The sequence below is a fragment of the Trichosurus vulpecula genome, chromosome 7, assembly GCF_011100635.1.
Source record: "Trichosurus vulpecula isolate mTriVul1 chromosome 7, mTriVul1.pri, whole genome shotgun sequence".
In the NCBI taxonomy this organism is placed as follows: Eukaryota; Metazoa; Chordata; class Mammalia; order Diprotodontia; family Phalangeridae; genus Trichosurus; species Trichosurus vulpecula.
The window spans coordinates 46,070,598-46,087,521 of NC_050579.1; the positions used below are offsets into that span (position 1 = coordinate 46,070,598).

The 16,924-nt window shown below is 47.0% G+C and overlaps 2 protein-coding genes across 3 annotated transcripts; one reads left to right on the plus strand and one right to left on the minus strand.

Moving 5' to 3' along the window:
• Positions 1–3,239: 3,239 nt before the first annotated feature.
• Positions 3,240–6,986, plus strand: APH1A (aph-1 homolog A, gamma-secretase subunit). 2 transcript variants are annotated; one of them, XM_036768569.1, is made up of 7 exons: positions 3,240–3,675; positions 4,354–4,524; positions 4,701–4,774; positions 4,990–5,112; positions 5,327–5,454; positions 5,692–5,815; positions 6,151–6,986. In XM_036768569.1, exons 1-7 carry the CDS (start codon positions 3,563–3,565, stop codon positions 6,213–6,215), a joined length of 798 nt encoding a protein of 265 aa, XP_036624464.1. In that variant the 5' UTR covers positions 3,240–3,562; the 3' UTR covers positions 6,216–6,986. The 2 variants fall into 2 exon arrangements, with proteins under 2 accessions (XP_036624464.1, XP_036624465.1); XM_036768570.1 differs by lacking the exon at positions 4,701–4,774 and having other exon boundaries at positions 3,404–3,675; positions 4,490–4,524; positions 6,151–6,841.
• Positions 6,987–7,477: 491 nt separating this feature from the next.
• CA14 (carbonic anhydrase 14) lies at positions 7,478–14,631 on the minus strand. The gene is made up of 11 exons (XM_036768568.1): positions 14,229–14,631; positions 12,312–12,332; positions 10,986–11,165; positions 10,441–10,583; positions 10,135–10,230; positions 9,810–9,876; positions 8,917–9,074; positions 8,635–8,758; positions 8,412–8,432; positions 8,087–8,171; positions 7,478–7,948 (listed from the first exon to the last, which is right to left on the minus strand). Exons 1-11 carry the CDS (start codon positions 14,284–14,286, stop codon positions 7,879–7,881), a joined length of 1,023 nt encoding a protein of 340 aa, XP_036624463.1. The 5' UTR covers positions 14,287–14,631; the 3' UTR covers positions 7,478–7,878.
• Positions 14,632–16,924: the final 2,293 nt, after the last annotated feature.

Below are 16,924 nucleotides of genomic sequence, written 5' to 3' on the forward strand. Positions count from 1 at the left end.
CACACATTTTTGCACACAATAATGTTCACAGCTATCAGAGATTTGGGGCAGGCAAACTTTAATGACATCACTGAGAAATCAGAGGTCACCCCAGAATTCAGCAATTCCTATTGGTATTCGAAGGAATTCTTTACCACCACCAAAATAGTGTTTTAGCTTATTTTTACTGGTTCCATTTATAGAAATAGTCCAAGGATGTTGCTTGGTACACCCCACCTTGAAGTTTGTGTCACCTTCTTTGATGGAATGCCAAAATTTGGTGGGGGTTTTTTTTGGTGGGGTGGTTATCTTCAGCCTTGATATTCTTTTAATGTGATGTTTTGGGTAGAGTCTGTAATAACCTTACCAGAAGCTTGACCTCTTTATAGGTTTTATGGAAATTTGCTGAATTTTCCTCCATGTAACATTAGTAATTCATTTACACACAACCTCTGTATTTTACATTTTACTTCAATGGAACTGGATGAGACTTATTAACTCATTCCAGTTAACTCATTCTATTAACACAATAAATCATGTCAATTATATAACAATACTATAATTAGTAACTACTAACATTTATATGGTGCTTTAAGGTTTGCAATGTACTTTTCTTAATACAACAACCTTTCAAGGTAGGTAGAAAAAGCATTATTATCCTCATTTTAAAAAGAAACAGACTTTCAGTTGTTAAATGATTTATCCCTTATCACACAGTTAAGGCAGGATACAAATCCAAATTTTTGGCTCCAAGCCACACTCTATCCTCTACTTCAGACTCTCCTTCCATTTATGAAGAATAATTCACTGAATAATCAACAAGCCATTATTTTTTTATAAACACATTTATTTTTATTATAAATTTAATAACCATTGACAAAAACAAATCAAAAGAGAATAAAATATTACAGACAACCCTCAGCATTTAATGACGAGATGAATTAACAAAAAAACAAGCAAACAAAATGTACTATAATTTTAATAACCAATTATTAAATTGGGAACCAGGCTCTTTTATTTCCTTGTTTAAGGCCCAGCCCCTGTAAAAATTCAGTCTCTGAAGGACATGACCTGATTGATGAAATTGCTCTCAGTCCTCAAGGAAAGTGGTCTTCAATCTTGGGTAGAATCCCACCCAACTAGGAGACCTAACTTCTGTCTGGAGTCTAAACAGAATCCGGTTTAGGTGAGTTCTTACCCCAGGGAAAGGAACCCTGTCCTTATACTCCTCCATTAGAGTTTAGGGTGACTCAGCTCATGAAGAAGAAAACTAACCAGAGTGGTCTGGAGGGAGATTGATTCCCTGTCCAGATTGCTGGAAATACCACATTGTCAGCAGGAAGAGCTGAAGACTTGTAGCTCATCTCCTCACTGAGTGTCCACCAATAAGGGTTGATTTTCTCTTGTCAGAGGCATTCCCTAATACAAAGGCATTCTGTGTCTCCATTGGTTGGCTTCAGTTATGGAGAGAACCCACTGACCATCAATTTATTGATTGCTGGCTAAACCTAATTAATCAATTTATTATTAATTACCTAGAAACTCTTGAGGTTTTTTTTTTATTGATAACAAAACCCATCTAAATTTTTGCTACCTGGTGTGACTTTTGGTTTTGTTCAGGAACCAAGAGTGGCACTACACACAGTTGTAGTCAATGTATATAAGGTTCTTGTTCTACAGATTTACTTTAGTTTACCCTAACATATATTATTACGCTTTTGTCCATAACAATATGGATTTATCCTATCTTCTTGCCTCACTGTCACAAACAATGGGGATATTTCCCTTCCTTTATTTGACTATCAATTTGGAGTCTCTGCCATTGAAGGAATTGAAGGCTCATTACTCCCAGAAAAAGTGAAATTCTTCCCTTCTCACAAACAGATGAGGAGCAGGGTAAGATGAGGGAGGCTGAGGGGGAAGAGATTTTCTAGGTTGAAGACCGAGTCTCTCTTCTACCTTATTTACCCATCATGTGGTGATGGTTCTACTGTTTAGATCCCAAAGCATTTCTCATAAAAGTTCCTGGGCACAGTTGTAACTTCCTTCCTGGCTCTCCAGTTACCGATTACCTCACTTTAACTCTGCTTCAAGTTTCTGCTCACAGATTGGAAGAAGGAGCAAAGAGCAGGCCTGCTTGCCTCTTTCTGCAGACACTGGACCTCTCACTCCCCAAGTTATTTGGTCCAACCCCCTGAAGCTGTATGTTCTGTACAGACTGAAGTTAATCTCTTCATTCTATATCCTCATTTACACTTTGTATTTAGGGGCAACAGTGATTCGCATGAATTCCAGGAAAAATGACACCCTCGGTTCCCCCCTCCTCCCTAGGTTCCTTTAAACACCTGAAAAGTCCCCCTAGAAGATCTTAAGTGTCTCCAATCAGTCAATAAATATTTATTTGCCAGGCACTGTGCTCCATCCCAATGCGGTTGTGCAAGCCATCTGAACTAGGTTCCTGATTCTCTGTTCTTCCATCAATCAGTCTAGAGAACAAGATATCACAAAAATACATCTTCAGAAACTAAATAAAGGAAGTGTAACACAAAAGGTGGGGGTGGGGGAAGGAAAGGGGCTGAGTTTCTTTGTTAGCTGTCAACTAAAAGACAACACAGTACAGTAGTTCTGAAAACTTTCTTGTTCTTCATAAGAACCACTTCTTTTGAAGTCAGTCCCTTCAAGGAGCATCCTTCTCTCTTTCTCTATTTCTCCTACCCATTTACAGATCCAGGTCTTCCCGGTGCTTTCCTGGGTTCCAGGTCTCATGTAAGACGGTAAATTCTCACTGGAGCTTTTGTTTCATCTTTTCTGCTGTAGCCCCGACCCATTTCCTTCCATTCAACTAAAAACAATGCGCGTCCCCATCTTCCCTACTGCGCCCCCCCCCCCCGCCCCTCCCTAGCCTTTGGTATTTTTTTCAAGCGTTCTCCCCCCCCCCCCCCCCCCCCCCCACCTTTCCTCAGCCCATCAGGAGGCGGTGGAGGTCTCAACCACTCTTTGCTACAGATTGCAACTGTAACCCCAAGAGGGCTTGGGAATAAGACAGAAGAAAGGGGGTTGGAGGCGGAACCTAGTTGTCCTGGCTCCAAGCCCAGTTCAAGATCAACTCAGTTCCTTTTGTCCGTACCTGGGGTAAATTACTAAACCACACCCTAGGGAGGCGTAGAGACTGGAGAGACTAGGAACTACAACTCCCGGGATGCAACATATGACATGCCCCCCTAAAAAAAAAAAACTCCAACTGTAGCCACGCCTCCCACAATCTCACCATTGGTCTTGGGGGTGGGGACAAGAAGGGAGGGCGATGGGGCTGGGCTGGGGCCTGGGAATGTCCCCAACTCGGCCTCCGTAGGGGAAGTCGCGCGGACCTGCTGCTGGGGCGTCAGTGCCCCCCCCTCCCCCGCCCCCCGCCCCTTCCCCCCTCTCCGGGGCCTGGGGGTGACATTGCGCCGTGCCCCTACTGGGGCGGAAATCGATCCCCCCACTTGGCCAGTGCCCCCCACCCCCTTCCCTTGTAGGTTCCTGTCCTCCCCTTGCTCCCCTTCCCACCTTCCCCCAGCCCACCCCTAAGGCCCAGCCAGCCATGGGGGCCGCGGTCTTTTTCGGATGTACTTTCGTGGCCTTCGGCCCGGCCTTCTCGCTCTTTCTGGTCACGGTGGCCGGGGACCCGCTTCGGGTCATCATCCTGGTGGCCGGGTGAGTGGGCGTGGGGAAGGGAGGAAGGAGGGAGGGTGGGGGGTCGGGGCCGGCGGCCGGAGGCTAGGGAAGAAAGGGAGCCCTGGACGATCCGATGGGGAGGAAGATGGGCTGCGGGGGAGAGGGTACGTGGCCCACTAGTCTGGGGGCCGTGGGCGGTTTATCCCTTCCCTCTTATCTACTTGTCTTCCCATTTGGGAGAGATTCCCACCTCCCAGTGTCTTGACTTTGGCTTTCCGAAGCTGAAGGACCCCCTAGCCTTCCGTGGGCAGGACCCCCGCCCCCCAGCCCAGGCTGAGATGAGTCTTTGGGGATAGGGGCGCTGACCCCAGAGGAGCCACGCCTCAAAGGAGGGTCCAAGAATCCAGCCCTTCCCGTCTTTCTGTTTCTCCTTCCCTCCCCCTAAATGGGCACACCCACACACACTTCTACCTCCTCTTTGGTCCTGCCCAGACCTTTGTTAGTCGCCTGATCTCGATGCTCTTACAGTTGAGGGCTTTAACTGGAAAGAAAAGCCAACCTTATTTCATGCACTTCATTTCCCTATTCCCAGCATATGAAAATCCTTCGCACTTCCACTTCTCTTGTTATGCCAATAAATGATCTCCCTTTGTTAAGCCTTCTGACTGTGCGTACCTTCCCCTTTTTCTTCTGATTTCCCCCCTTGCTTTCTCTCAGGGCATTTTTTTGGCTGGTCTCTCTACTTTTGGCCTCTGTGGTCTGGTTCATCTTGGTCCATGTGACTGATCAGTCAGACACCCGACTCCAATATGGCCTCCTCATCTTTGGTGCTGCCGTTTCTGTCCTGCTTCAGGAGGTTTTCAGATTTGCCTACTACAAGCTACTTAAGTAAGGGAGTAGGACACTTGGGGTGGGGTCGAGGCACCGGAAGGAGCACAGAAGGGGCTGGAAAGTCATTTGTGGGGGGGACAGGGACAGGCGTTGGGGTGGGTCTTGAAGGGAGAGGGCTATGGGAGGGCCCTGGGGGAAAGGAGCCCCCCCACCCTCCCTCATATCCCCACCAGGAAGGCAGATGAGGGGTTAGCATCGCTGAGTGAGGACGGAAGATCTCCCATCTCCATCCGACAGATGGCCTATGGTGAGCCAGGGAGGGGTGACTAGCCAAGTAACTTGGGCCCCCAGTTGAGAAAGTCTCAATGGCTTCTCATCTCTCCTCTTTCCCTACCAGCCCCTCCCACATAAAGTCTGGGGCAGTGGGTTTGAGAGGATGAATGACTGGGTGGGAGGAGTAAGTAGGAAGTCAGGTGAGTGGTCTTTGCCCCTGCTAACTTTGCTGATTGCCCATCTTCCCAGTTTCTGGTCTATCTTTCGGCATCATCAGTGGCGTCTTTTCTGTTATCAACATCTTGGCTGATGCCCTTGGGCCAGGTGTGGTTGGTATTCATGGAGATTCACCCTATTACTTCTTAACCTCAGGTAAGACCTGTTCCCTAAATTTCCATCCCAGACCATAATGTCCCTCAGCACTTGGCTTCGTGGGGCAGATCTAGTCCAACCCAGAGGGGGAAATGCCCTATTAAGTTCTCCCTGGAAAATTCTCTAGATTGCTTCCCCCAGGGGTACTGGGAGGAAGTCAGCAGGGAATGGGGGTTGGAGAGGTACTTCAGGTGACCCTCTTCTCTTTCTCCAGCATTTCTGACAGCAGCCATCATTTTGCTTCATACCTTTTGGGGGATTGTGTTTTTTGATGCCTGTGAAAGGAGACGATATTGGGCCTTGGGCTTGGTTGTTGGTAGTCACCTACTGACATCAGGACTGGTGAGTCAGGAATGGGGTTCTTTGGGAGAAAAGAATCAGGGACTTGAGGGCCTAAGTAAGAGGAAAAGCAACATTTAGAGTTTAGAGAGGCATGGTACTAAAATTTGTTTTGTTGGGGCACACCTGGGGGCTTTAAGTGAAAGTTCTGGAGAAGTTTTTGTTATAGGCTCAGAAGGTAGCTGGGGTTGCAATGGAGAGGATATTTTCCCCTCTTCCATTACGATTCCCTTTTTCTAGACATTTCTGAATCCCTGGTATGAAGCTAGCCTGTTGCCCATCTATGCAGTTACTCTGTCCATGGGGATCTGGGCATTCATCACAGCTGGAGGCTCCCTCCGAAGTATCCAGCGCAGCCTCTCGTGTAAGGACTGACCACTTGGATTGATCGCCTGCCTGACCACCACCTGCCCGCCCACTATCCAAGACCGAGCCCAGCCCCAATCCCACCTTAGTGCCCCTGCTACTCTTCTGTACAATTCCCTTCCATCCACTTCCCCTTCCCCATCCTCAAGGGCTTCACTTTGTCCATTCTTGACCTTTGCTCCCTAGGCCACAGTGGGAGCTGCCAAGGGACGGCCGGTCAATGGTTAGAGGGCTTGAAACTCCTTCTGTCCCCACCCTTTGAGGACCCCTTGTTGCCCTGGGTCCTTCCACTTCCCCATCCTGTCCAAGACTCACGTCCCTTCCCCTCTGCAGGCCGACGGCAGGAGGACAGTCGGGTGATGGTGTATTCTGCCCTGCGCATCCCACCCGAGGACTGAGGGGACCTGGGGGAAACCCTGAGGGCCAGGGCACCCTCTTTGTCTCCTGTCTTTCTCTCCATCTCCAACTATGGACAGCTGCTAAGGGAGGTGGCCTAGCTTAGTCATTACCCAGGAGATGAAATTGGGGTACCTAAGGGTAAAGAGGTTACTGGGGTTTTCAGGGATCTGAGAAGTTCCCTGTTGTCTGTCCCTTCTGCCCTCTTCCCTCCCCCCCACCCCAATTGGGTATCTCTCTTTTTCTCAGGTCTGAGGGAAATCATTTTTGGTTTGACAAAGACTCCGAACTGCCTTTTGGGGGGAGGGGAGTTTGGAGCTGCTTCTTCCAAAATTTCTTAGCCTATTTCCCAATTCTTCTACTCCCTCTGTCCTCCATCTTTTCCCTTTTCTCCCATTGGCCAGAGATCCTAGGGAGTGGAATGAGGAGTGTTTTAGGGAAAGAGTAATTTCTGCTCCTCATCTCTCTCTCTCTGTTCCCAGCAACTGGGATGACTGGAACTTAATAATTTTTACCCTACGGTGAGAGAGCTGAGGTGGCCCAGAGTACTATAGGGCCACAGTGCCACTGAGGGTTATGGCCTGTAAGGATTTGTGGAGGGACAGCAGGAATTTTTTTGTAGTTTTTAATGGGGGGGGAGGGGGAATGGGGAGGGAGAAGAGAGGGAATGATTTTTCTATAAAATGTATTATTTTCTGCTGGGGGTGGCATATCCCATCCTTTTAATCAAAGTAAGTGTGATTTTTGACTAATAAAAGGATTTTATAACTATGTATGGGGACTTGGCTTTGGGGAGTAGGTGAGACATTACATAGTGTTTTTGACCTCTGTGGAGGTTCCCCCCAACCCAGGGGTTCTGGACCTTTTTTGTGCCATGGACCCCTTCGGCAGTCTGGTGAAGCCTATGGACCCCTTCTTAGAATAATGTTTTTAAATGCATAAAATAAAATACAAAAGATTACAAGGAAACTAATTTCATGAAAATGAAGTTATCAAAATATTTTTTAAAAAAAGTTCACAGACTCCAGTTGCCCTAAACATTTCACTTCTCTCCCTCTACCCAGCCCTACCATCCTCCCAACATTCTCAAATATCTGATAGAACCCAGGTTGAATAGGGGTCCTCTGTCACTTAATGCTTGCTAAAAATAGAAGGTGGTTTGGGGAAATCTATGTTTGTGCTATTCCTGTCTTTCAGTCAGGAAACATTAAGCATTTACTATGGACCAGGCAGGTTTCTTTCATTGTAGCCACAAAGGCAAGAGTTATGGTGTAGTCAAAAATGTTTTATTTCCAAAACATTCAGAATGTGGATTCTTGAATGTGGATTCTCCTATGGCAGCCGTCTTTCCAAGGACTATCTGTACTGTCCAGGGAAGATACTGAAAGGTGAGAGGGAGTTCTCGAGTATGACTAATTCCCCCTTCTCAGGGAAAAACATTGTCCTGCCTGCAAAAACAAATCCTCTGACTTTTCCCATCTCTCCATTGGTGGTAAGAGCTTTCCAAGCTATTTTCCTTAGAGTCCAAGCTTGCTTCCCAAGGAGGTGTCAGGAGGAAGAAGGGACAGTCAACTGTTAGTGCTACAGCTATTTTCTGCCAAGTCCCAGCACTGAATCCTCCAGGCTCGCTGAAAAGTGATGGTGAAGGGATGTCTGGGAGGGTTTCTACTCGTCTGTGGTAGCACGTCGGGATGAAGTGAAGACAACACTCTTCTGTTCTCCCAGCCGATTCCTCCTGGGGAAGAAGCAGATGAATTATGGGGGATTTGTTCCTATCTTCAGGCAACAGCTTCGAGCTGGGATAGGAGGCGCTTCAGGAAAAAAAAGGATTATTAAAAGGCTCTGCTATGGAGGTTGGAAGGTAGAGTCTTACCGAATTTTCCTGGCAATGAAGTAAACAGCAAGCAAGAGGAAGAGACAGCCAAACAAGATTCCCAGGCCTAGACCCACCATTTCACCTGAGAGAGCCAAAGAACTGTTAGACCATGGACTGAGTTGGGCCTTATATACACACACATGCACACACACCCCATCGGGGCTTTCCATGTGAAGTTGGGTCGGTCATTACACACACACACCCATAGGGGCCATCCATGTGAAGTTAGGTCAGACCAAACACACACACACACACACACACACACACACACACACACACACACACACGCTATCCATTCGAAGTTGGGTAAGGGTTACATTACCTGTGGTGTAAAAGTCTCCTTCTGCAAAGGAAGAGCAGACAGATCAGATCCTCTTTTCACCAATCTGATTTCATCTTTCAGGGTAGCAACTCAAGCACTGAACTCTCAGAACTAGTGGCCATCTTGGAGCCCTTTGACTCCCCAACTGCCTTTCATTCTCCAGTGGTCTCCCTGTTCCTACCCTTCAGGCCCCTTCCCTTTTCCTTACCCTCTGCACCCTCACCTGGGATGAAGGAGGCAACAACCAGTCGATGGTTGAGGGGCTGAGGGGCTCTGTAGTTCTGGACCAGTAACTGGGAGGGGCTGCTCTCCTCTGTGGAGAACAAAGTCTCCTGTAGCTTCTCCAACTAAGGGAAAAGGAGTAGGGGCTGAGGGTGGCAGAGTATACAGTAAAGGGCTGGGAAAGGGAGAAGGGTTGAGGGGTAGCTGGTGGGAAGAGACAGGTATTGGGGGATAGGATCATGGCCAAATCTTTCACCCCTTTCAAACCACCTCTTCATCTCACCTGCCCCATGGAAATCTGAGCCTTTCTGTGGAAGACAGTCCAGAGGACACTCTGGTAACAGGGAGGGGTAGTGAGTGAGCCGTTGTATCTGTAGTACTCCCCCAGCTCTGGAGGAAGCAGCTCCCCCACATCAAAGGGTGGCACCAAGGTGGTCTGACCTAAGGAAGGTAGAGGGTAAAGGAGGGAGTTATTCAGTCATATCAATTGATTCTTTGTGATCCCATCTGAGGTTTTCTTGGCAGAGATGCTGGAGTGGTTTGCCATTTTCTTCTCCAGCTCATTTGACAGACGACAAAACTGAAGCAAGCAGGGTTAAGTGACTTGCCCAGGGTGACACAGCTAGTAAGTGTCTAAGGCCAGATTTGAATTTAGGAAGATGGGTCTTCTGAACTCCAAGCCCAGCACTCTATTTCCTTCACCATCCAGCTGCCCCAAGGGAAGGGGTCAGGGGAAGGAGCACCAGTCAAAATTAATCTCTCTTACTGTTCTCTTGCCTTAACCAAACATGAATTTTCTGTGCTTTCCGAATAATGAGATAGCTCAGTCCTACTTAGTCTTCCCTGATCCCTAGCTGCTCTTACCATTAGGAACTGGAATCGAAGGTGGAAGTTATGGGGCAGGGAGGAGATACATTTTGGTTCAATCTGGGAGAGAACTTATAATTAAAGGTATCTAAAACTAGAATGAGTTGTCTCATGTTGATAATGAGTTCCCTGTCCCTGGAGGTGTTCAAAGCTAGATACCTACTTGTGGGGATACCTACTTATGCATCAGAAAGGAGTTGCTTTACTAATTTCTAAGATCCTTTCCAAATCTGAAGTTCTTTAATTCTACAATTCTAAGTCTTTCTGAGATCTAACTTTGTTCCATCCTACAATTTCTTTGGGGCTTACCTTTATACCTGATTTTTTCCAAGTGACTCAGGATGTGTTCATAAGCTGGGCTCTGGTTCTCACCTACCTAGGATGGAGAGATGATAGTTTGAGGATAAGGAGTCTAGGGTCATGGACATTCCAGGGATAATTCTAGGCTATTCTGGATTGACATTTTTTTATCTCTTCCTTGAAGAGAATGGTGATCACTGTGTGCCCACCACCCTCTCCTCCCCACACTATGGAAGAAGGAGAGCTAATATAAGAAATGAAATAAATGAAAGATTAAGATTGAGGGGAGAAAAGTACAGGAGGTGGGAGGGAGGGGACCTAGGGGACCACTGACCTCAATGAGGATGCCCAGAACAGCTAGTCCCTGAGGCTTTTGAGCAGCTTCATTCAGGTTGTTAAAGGAATCAGCATCATAGTGGACAATGTGGAGCTGTGGGGAGAGGGGATTGATGTTCTCCTTGTCTCTAGCGAAGCGTTTCTGTCTCCTGAGCTCCCAGCACCCCTAGTTCCCTGGCTTCACCCCTCCAATGTTTCCCCAACCCTATCTCCCAGCATCCTTGGTCTTTGATTTCATCCCCTCCAGAGTTCCCCAACCCTGTCCCTTCAGCAGCCCAAGGCCATGCTTCTTGTCTCCCAGTACCTCTGCAGCTGTGGCTTCACTGTTGACCTGGTGCTCTGACCCCCCTGGCTGCCCTTTTCGGCCCCAGTGCAGGTGGAGCTGGGCTGCTACGTAATTTCGGGGGAGCCCCACCAGGTATAGAGTGGGGGGCAGCGACAGTTGCACTGTGAGAATAAGGGGAACATCTAGTGTTGGGGTAGATTCTTCTCATCCCTGGGTATTTCCATAATTTCCTGGGAGTCCTGGCCAATTTGTTCTTCCCTCCCCATTATGGAACTCAGTTCTGGTTAGCTGATTTGCTTTCCAGCGCATTTCCCCCTTTCCCAGATCTGAACAGAAGTTGACACCATGAGAGATTATGAACCAATCTGCAGGGTTTGCTTGGAGACGGACTGACCCTATTTTGACTGAAAGATGCAGTGTCCTGATCCCCACCCTCATTCCCCCAAATATAAGGATGAAACTTTTAGAGAACCCAGGAATATTGGACATTTTAGTGATTCCTGCTTTTTAGGTAACCCTCCATGACTAGATCTAAGGCCCAGGTACCCTGTCTTCTCTTTTACCTGTATGTCCATTGTTATGCAGAGATAGGGGCTCTGTGCCAGGCTGGTCATAGCCATGGGGCTTCAGGGCAGGCAGCTCTGAATCAAATGGCACTCTTTCAGTTTGTATGTCGATAGGAGACTGGGCATTGCTCCCACATTCAGGATAAGTGGCTGGCCAATGGTCCTGACCATGTGGGCCTAATAAAGAATTACCAAGGACATTTACCCTATCTTTCTGTGTCCACCTGCCATTTTCAGTATTTGAGACCCCACATCCCATCCAGGGAAATGTGTTGAGGAATATGCCTTCTACTTAACCCCCACCCCTATAATGAATCTATATTATATAGGGATTGGGAGGCAAAATGTCCCCTACTCCTTATGCCCCAATTCCTTCCCTTCAAGTATGTGATGGGTCCAATTCTGGGAAACACAAATGGTAGCTGCTCTTCTTGATTTAACAATAACCTAGGACTAGGATAACCGTAATGGGGATTAGGAAGAGAAAGAAAAAGAAGCCCATGGGTGCATCGGGATGGAAGTAATGGGACAGAATGAGGAATAGAGGAATGAGGAGAATGAGGAATAACAGAAGCCCCAGAAAAATGGGGTGAACCAAGCCTTTCATGTCTCCCCACCAAATGGAGATGAGATTCAGGTGTCCTATTTCCCTAGTCCTGCTTCTCTTTCCCTCACCAGAGCCTTTGACATTTCCTCTGGACCAGAAACATTCAAAGAGTAGCCAGAGTTAGGTTCCGCCCACCCCAGGGTCCACTAGACAACTGGCTCCTGAGTCCTCTCTCCCTTGCTTCTCATGTACTACCTCAATTCAGGTTAAGGAATGGGTTTGGTTTGGGTAGAAGGGTTATGGTAGAATGGGGAGTCAGATGTCTGGGTGTCTCCACCAACTTCTCCCTGCCCCACTCTACTGGATGCCATGGTACCCTCTATCTCATCCCTCTCTGAAAGAATAAATTTTGAGCCTTTTGCTGAGCCAGAGGGTGATGGTTTGATTGGTTATCTCTAAGATTCTGCTTATTTGAGAGTGGGGGGTGGGCGGGGAGAAGAATTAGTGTCTAATGGAGATATTCATTCTCTAGGAGCCCCCTTCATAAGTTTAGTCCCCAGTGATCCCGGAACTCTCTTCTCTTGAAGCAAATTGACCATGAAACCATGAGAGAGATTAGACTGGAAGGAGAGGAAAGGTGGGGGTGGGGTGGGAGAGGGGAGAGGGAAAGGGGCTGCAGGGGGAGGATTTGGGCTCTCCTAAAGGCTAGAGGGTATATCTACTCCCCACCAGAAACCAAGTTGGCAAGTAGGGGGAAAACTGAATCTTGACCTTACCTTCATAAGTCCAATGTGAACCTGCAAGAAGAAAAACATGTCCCTGTGACAATGGCCCTAATCAGTGTCCCAAGCTTCTTGTCTCACTGTACTTTCTTTTTTCACGCCTCCCTTGTCCTCTGTTTCTTTCAGCCCCTTCCACTTCATCCTTTCCTAGGCAAGTCTTGAAACCGGAGACCTCAGCAGGGAAAGGTTAGAGTAGGAGAGAGGGACCTATTTAAAAACCCTGAGGATTGAATGTGTTGGGGTGGGGGTAGAAACAGAGGGGAAAGCTGAAGGCTAAAATTAATCTGGATGCAAATGTACAATAAGTCTAACTCCCTTTTCCCCAGCATGGAGGAGGGGGACAGGGATATAGGGAGAAAAATGAAATATCTGGTTGTGAGGCAGGAAAGCACCCAAAAGATAATGGAATAGAAAGGCAGAGGTTGAAGGGATTCCTTGGCTATGGGACAGGATATGAATAAAATGCTAATGAGATGCAAATCAACATCTGCGAATTTCAGCTCAGCACCACTTCTGGTCCCTGGGCTGCAACTCAATAGGAAACTCCATAATCTCAAGGATCCAATCCCTGCTCTCCCACTTTCCAGATCTCCAGATGGTAAAGGGAAAGAAGGAATTGGTGCAGGGTCTAGGGTGAGGGTGGGCAGGCAGGGGGAGCCAGGGCAGGCAAGAACAGGATGAAAGTGGCTTTGTGTGTGAAGTTGGGAGCTGCCAGCTGAGTCACATGAAGGGATCATACCCAGCTCATCTTTGTAGCGGAGAGAAACACAGGGGGGCCCTCCTTGCCTGGCTTCTAAGTTTTCACCTAGGGCTAGATTATGTTGGGGGATATAGGGGAGATACTTCCTGTGGAATCTCTCTGATACTAGATTCTCCATTTTGCAGACTGATATAAATTTTAAATAGCTCAGGCTCCTATTTCCTCTTTTATTTCCCTAGATTCCACAAACATCCAACAATCTTGTAATTCATCCTGCCTCTGTCCCTAACCCCTACACCTGAGACTTAGGGATCTCTAAAGAGCAACCAGAAAGGCAGTGGACTGTCTTCCTGTGGCTCTCTGAAGGACACTAATGACTTTGATTCCCTGGTAATATTGATTAGTCTGGCTTAGTTTCCTACCCCACTCCATCCTTCAGACCTCTAGATGCCCTTCTCTCCCAAACACCCTAGATTCCCTCAAATGATTCCCTGTTTCTTCCCCTCGTCACACTCCCCTTTTCTCTTTGTTGTAGAACTCAGAGGAGTTGGGACCCTCTGTTCCCAAACACTGCCACTAAGAATTTGCTTAGCTTTTTTCTCCTCTAACTCAACCCTTCCTGCCCTTGGGAATATAGTTCTGGAGACCCTGTGGACCTCTTCCCAACTTATTTCCATATACCCTGGGTCCTTTATCAGAGGGAATACCTTGTCAGATTCTACCCCTGTTTGAATCAAGAAAAGGCATTAGCACACTTCTGGGTATGAGGCCTCTGGGGCAGGATTCAGGGACAGAATTAGGCAGGTGCTGGTTTTTTTCTGGCTACAGTAAGAACTCAGTCCCTATTCATTCATTTCTTAACATTCCCCCCTCCCCCTCCAAAGCAGCTGTTTCTATTAACTGAAAGACTTCTTAAATAAGGAAAGCTTGGGAGGCCGAAGCTATAGTAGTGGTGGAATATATTACTAACCTTTCCTGCCACCCCTGACCTTTTACTTTCTACTCCTACAAAACCACACAGAATAGGAGGGAGAGCTGCAGAAGATCAGGAATAAGGGAAGAAAACTGGGGGAGGGATCAGGGGCTTCCTCCCTTCTTTTGTTCCTTCTCTAGAATACTGTCATCTTGGCCCCTTCACCCCTCCTCCTCCTTTGCACATCTGCAAACATGCGTACACAAACATGGACACAAATAAACACAAATGTACATACCCCCATCTGCAGCCAGAATCCGGACCAGCCCTAGCAAGAAGTTAAGAAATAGCAGCATGATCTCCTGGAAGTGGGTACAGAAGGTTAGACAGAAGTTTGTGGAGGGACAGGTAGACTCTGTGGTGTGAGAGATAGTGTTGAGAGAGAGAGAGAGAGAGAGAGAGAGAGAGAGAGAGAGAGAGCAACACACAGGAAAAATTCTATTAGTGCCCTGTATAGATCTATCTTTCCAACTATTTTTTCCCTTTAGTGTCTCTCTGTGTCTCTCTGGGGACTCTCCAGGGGACTCTATTTCTACGTGTGTGTGTGTGTGTGTGTGTGTGTGTGTGTGTGTGTATGGCCCCCCTGTACAAATCTTTCTGTCTCTCTCTGCCCTCTGTCTTTATCTCATTATCCAGTCCCAACTCCACTTACTGGCCAGATACTTCACAATTGCCTCCCGCTTTTAAGGTGGCTCTGGATGGGTGTGAGTTATGTGTGAGGAGGGGAGGAGAAGGAGGAAAAGGGGGGGGTGCTCTGGATGTCAGCAGCCAGTTCCTTAAATAGCCTATTAGGCATGCAGGATGGACCCTGTTTGGTATATGCAATCAGTTACACAGGGATCCCTGGCTCTGGCTCAGGATTCCAGCTGCTAGGAGTTCTTCCTTTCTCTCTCCTATTCACATAGCTTACCCCTTAAACTGGGGTCACCTAAGATCCTCTTTCTTCTTCAATCTAGCTAGTGCCAGACATGCATTTGGATCCTCATCTCAGCCATCTGGCTTTCCTCTGGCCTAAGAAGATGAAGAGATGTGATATTTAAAACAAAATATTTTGGGGGGGAAGATGTCTACAGGTTAGTTTGAAAAACGAAGCAATAAAAATGAACATAGAATGGCAACATAGGATATATGCCTAGGCTCAGAAACAGAGGGAACAAAAAGGGAGCTGAAGATTAAGGTGGATCGAGAGTTGTAAGCTCAGGTGGCAAAATTAAAGTTGAGACCAAGAAAGGGAAACTGAGGCACATATAACATGTTTGGAGTTGGCTTTGGCCCCTGTCACTGCCGCTGCCCTCTCCCCACTCTGGGGGCCAAGGGCCACGTGCTTGCTTAGCTGGGGGTGTGATGGGGGGCGTGTTTGTTTGCAGGATAAAGCCCGTTTGTATGCTCAGTGGGGGAGGGACTGTAGCACCATGAAGAGACAGCCTCTCACTGCCAGACCCAGCCACCCCCCTCCTCCCCAGGGAGCCCAGATCTAGGGCGGCTTTTGTCAGAGGAGAAGACACTGACTGATGGCAGGGAGGCCTAAACAGGGGAGAGACATGGAGAGATTCAGAGAGAAACAGACAGAGATAGAAACAGCCTCAACAATTGAGTAGACTGTCAGGAGAAATAGAAAGAGAGGTGGGGAATAAAAATCACTACAAATTCAGAGGGAGGGGGTCCTAGGTCTTCTTAAAGGGGAAGGGGCAGCATCAAGGGCCAGACTCCTCTAGGCTGCTGGGGTGGGCAAAGGAGCCAGCGAAGTTGGAGAAGGGAGAGAAAAGTCCTCATGTGCTAGGAATGTGGGTTGCTGTCTAATCCACCACGAGACTAGAAATCCGGAGATCAGAAAATGTTCTAAATTCTTCACATTGAAGCCTCTCAAGGAACAGAGTCCTGGAGAAGGAAATATTAAGAACAAAACCTCTTCCCCCACCAAACCTTTGGCTAGAAAAGCAAAATTCACCCATCAGTTTAAAGTCCTCCCTTTGCTCCTGCTCCCCCCTACCCCAGGGTTGTCAATGCAATGAGCTATGGAATGGCTCCAACAATCTGAGGAGGCAAACTGACCAGGATAATAGATATACTGCATCATCATTACCTAGATAGGGACTTGTGGATCAGCTGCAAAACTAAACTATTTTGGAATTAAAAAAAAATTTAAACTCTCTTCTCTGACACATTATTTTCCCAGAAAAGTTTCTCATTTTGTCCCATTAAGGAGAGAAAGCAAGCATGGTGTAGTCAATGGAAAAAGATCCCTGGAGCCTGGGATTCTTGTCCAAGCTTTCTCATAAACTAGCTGTGTGATCTCGGGCAACTCAATTAAATTCTCTGAATCTCAGTTTTCTAATATATAAAATGGAATGATAATATTTGAACAGGTCTATCTTGAGAATCAAATGAGATCACTTTCATGAAGACACTTTTTAAAATGTAATCTTATTTTTTTAATTAACAAAAATATATTTTTCCTCCAATCTCCCCCCTCCCATAAAAGAAAAAGAAAACACTTATAACAAATATGCATAGCATTGGTCATATAAAAAAAAGTCTTGATCTTTGCCCTGAGCCCATCACCTTTCTGTTAGGAGATGGGCCAAGTGCTCATGAGTACACTTTGTAAACTGTAAAATCCTGTATTATTGTGCTCATCGAAGAAAAGCTTCCTGAGTTTCTGGATGGTTAAAACACAGCAAAATAGTGGAGAAAGAAGGCAACTCCTCACCAAGAAGAAAAGAAGACAGATGGACAAGAAGACGTCCAAGGGGTCAGAGTCCCAGGGGAGACGTTATGATTGAAATTAAACTTTTTGCTGTAGCTCTCTGAATTTCAGGACCACGTAGGGCGCCATCTTCTGGCATTTCTAATAATTCCTCGAGACTTGCTAAAAGTAACATTCAGTGCAGGGATTTGGGATTAGATTTTTGCAAATTGTTATTCGAAAGATCT

Coding starts and splice junctions, on each gene's coding strand:
- APH1A (XM_036768569.1), top strand. CDS start 3,563: ATGGGGGCCGCGGTCTTTTTCGGATGTACTTTCGTGGCCTTCGGCCCG. Junction 3,676..4,353: donor GTCATCATCCTGGTGGCCGG/GTGAGTGGGCGT, acceptor GCTTTCTCTCAG/GGCATTTTTTTGGCTGGTCT. Junction 5,113..5,326: donor CTATTACTTCTTAACCTCAG/GTAAGACCTGTT, acceptor CTCTTTCTCCAG/CATTTCTGACAGCAGCCATC.
- CA14 (XM_036768568.1), bottom strand. CDS start 14,286: ATGCTGCTATTTCTTAACTTCTTGCTAGGGCTGGTCCGGATTCTGGCT. Junction 8,759..8,916: donor CTCAGATTTCCATGGGGCAG/GTGAGATGAAGA, acceptor CTTTTCCCTTAG/TTGGAGAAGCTACAGGAGAC. Junction 7,949..8,086: donor TTCATTGCCAGGAAAATTCG/GTAAGACTCTAC, acceptor CTTCTTCCCCAG/GAGGAATCGGCTGGGAGAAC.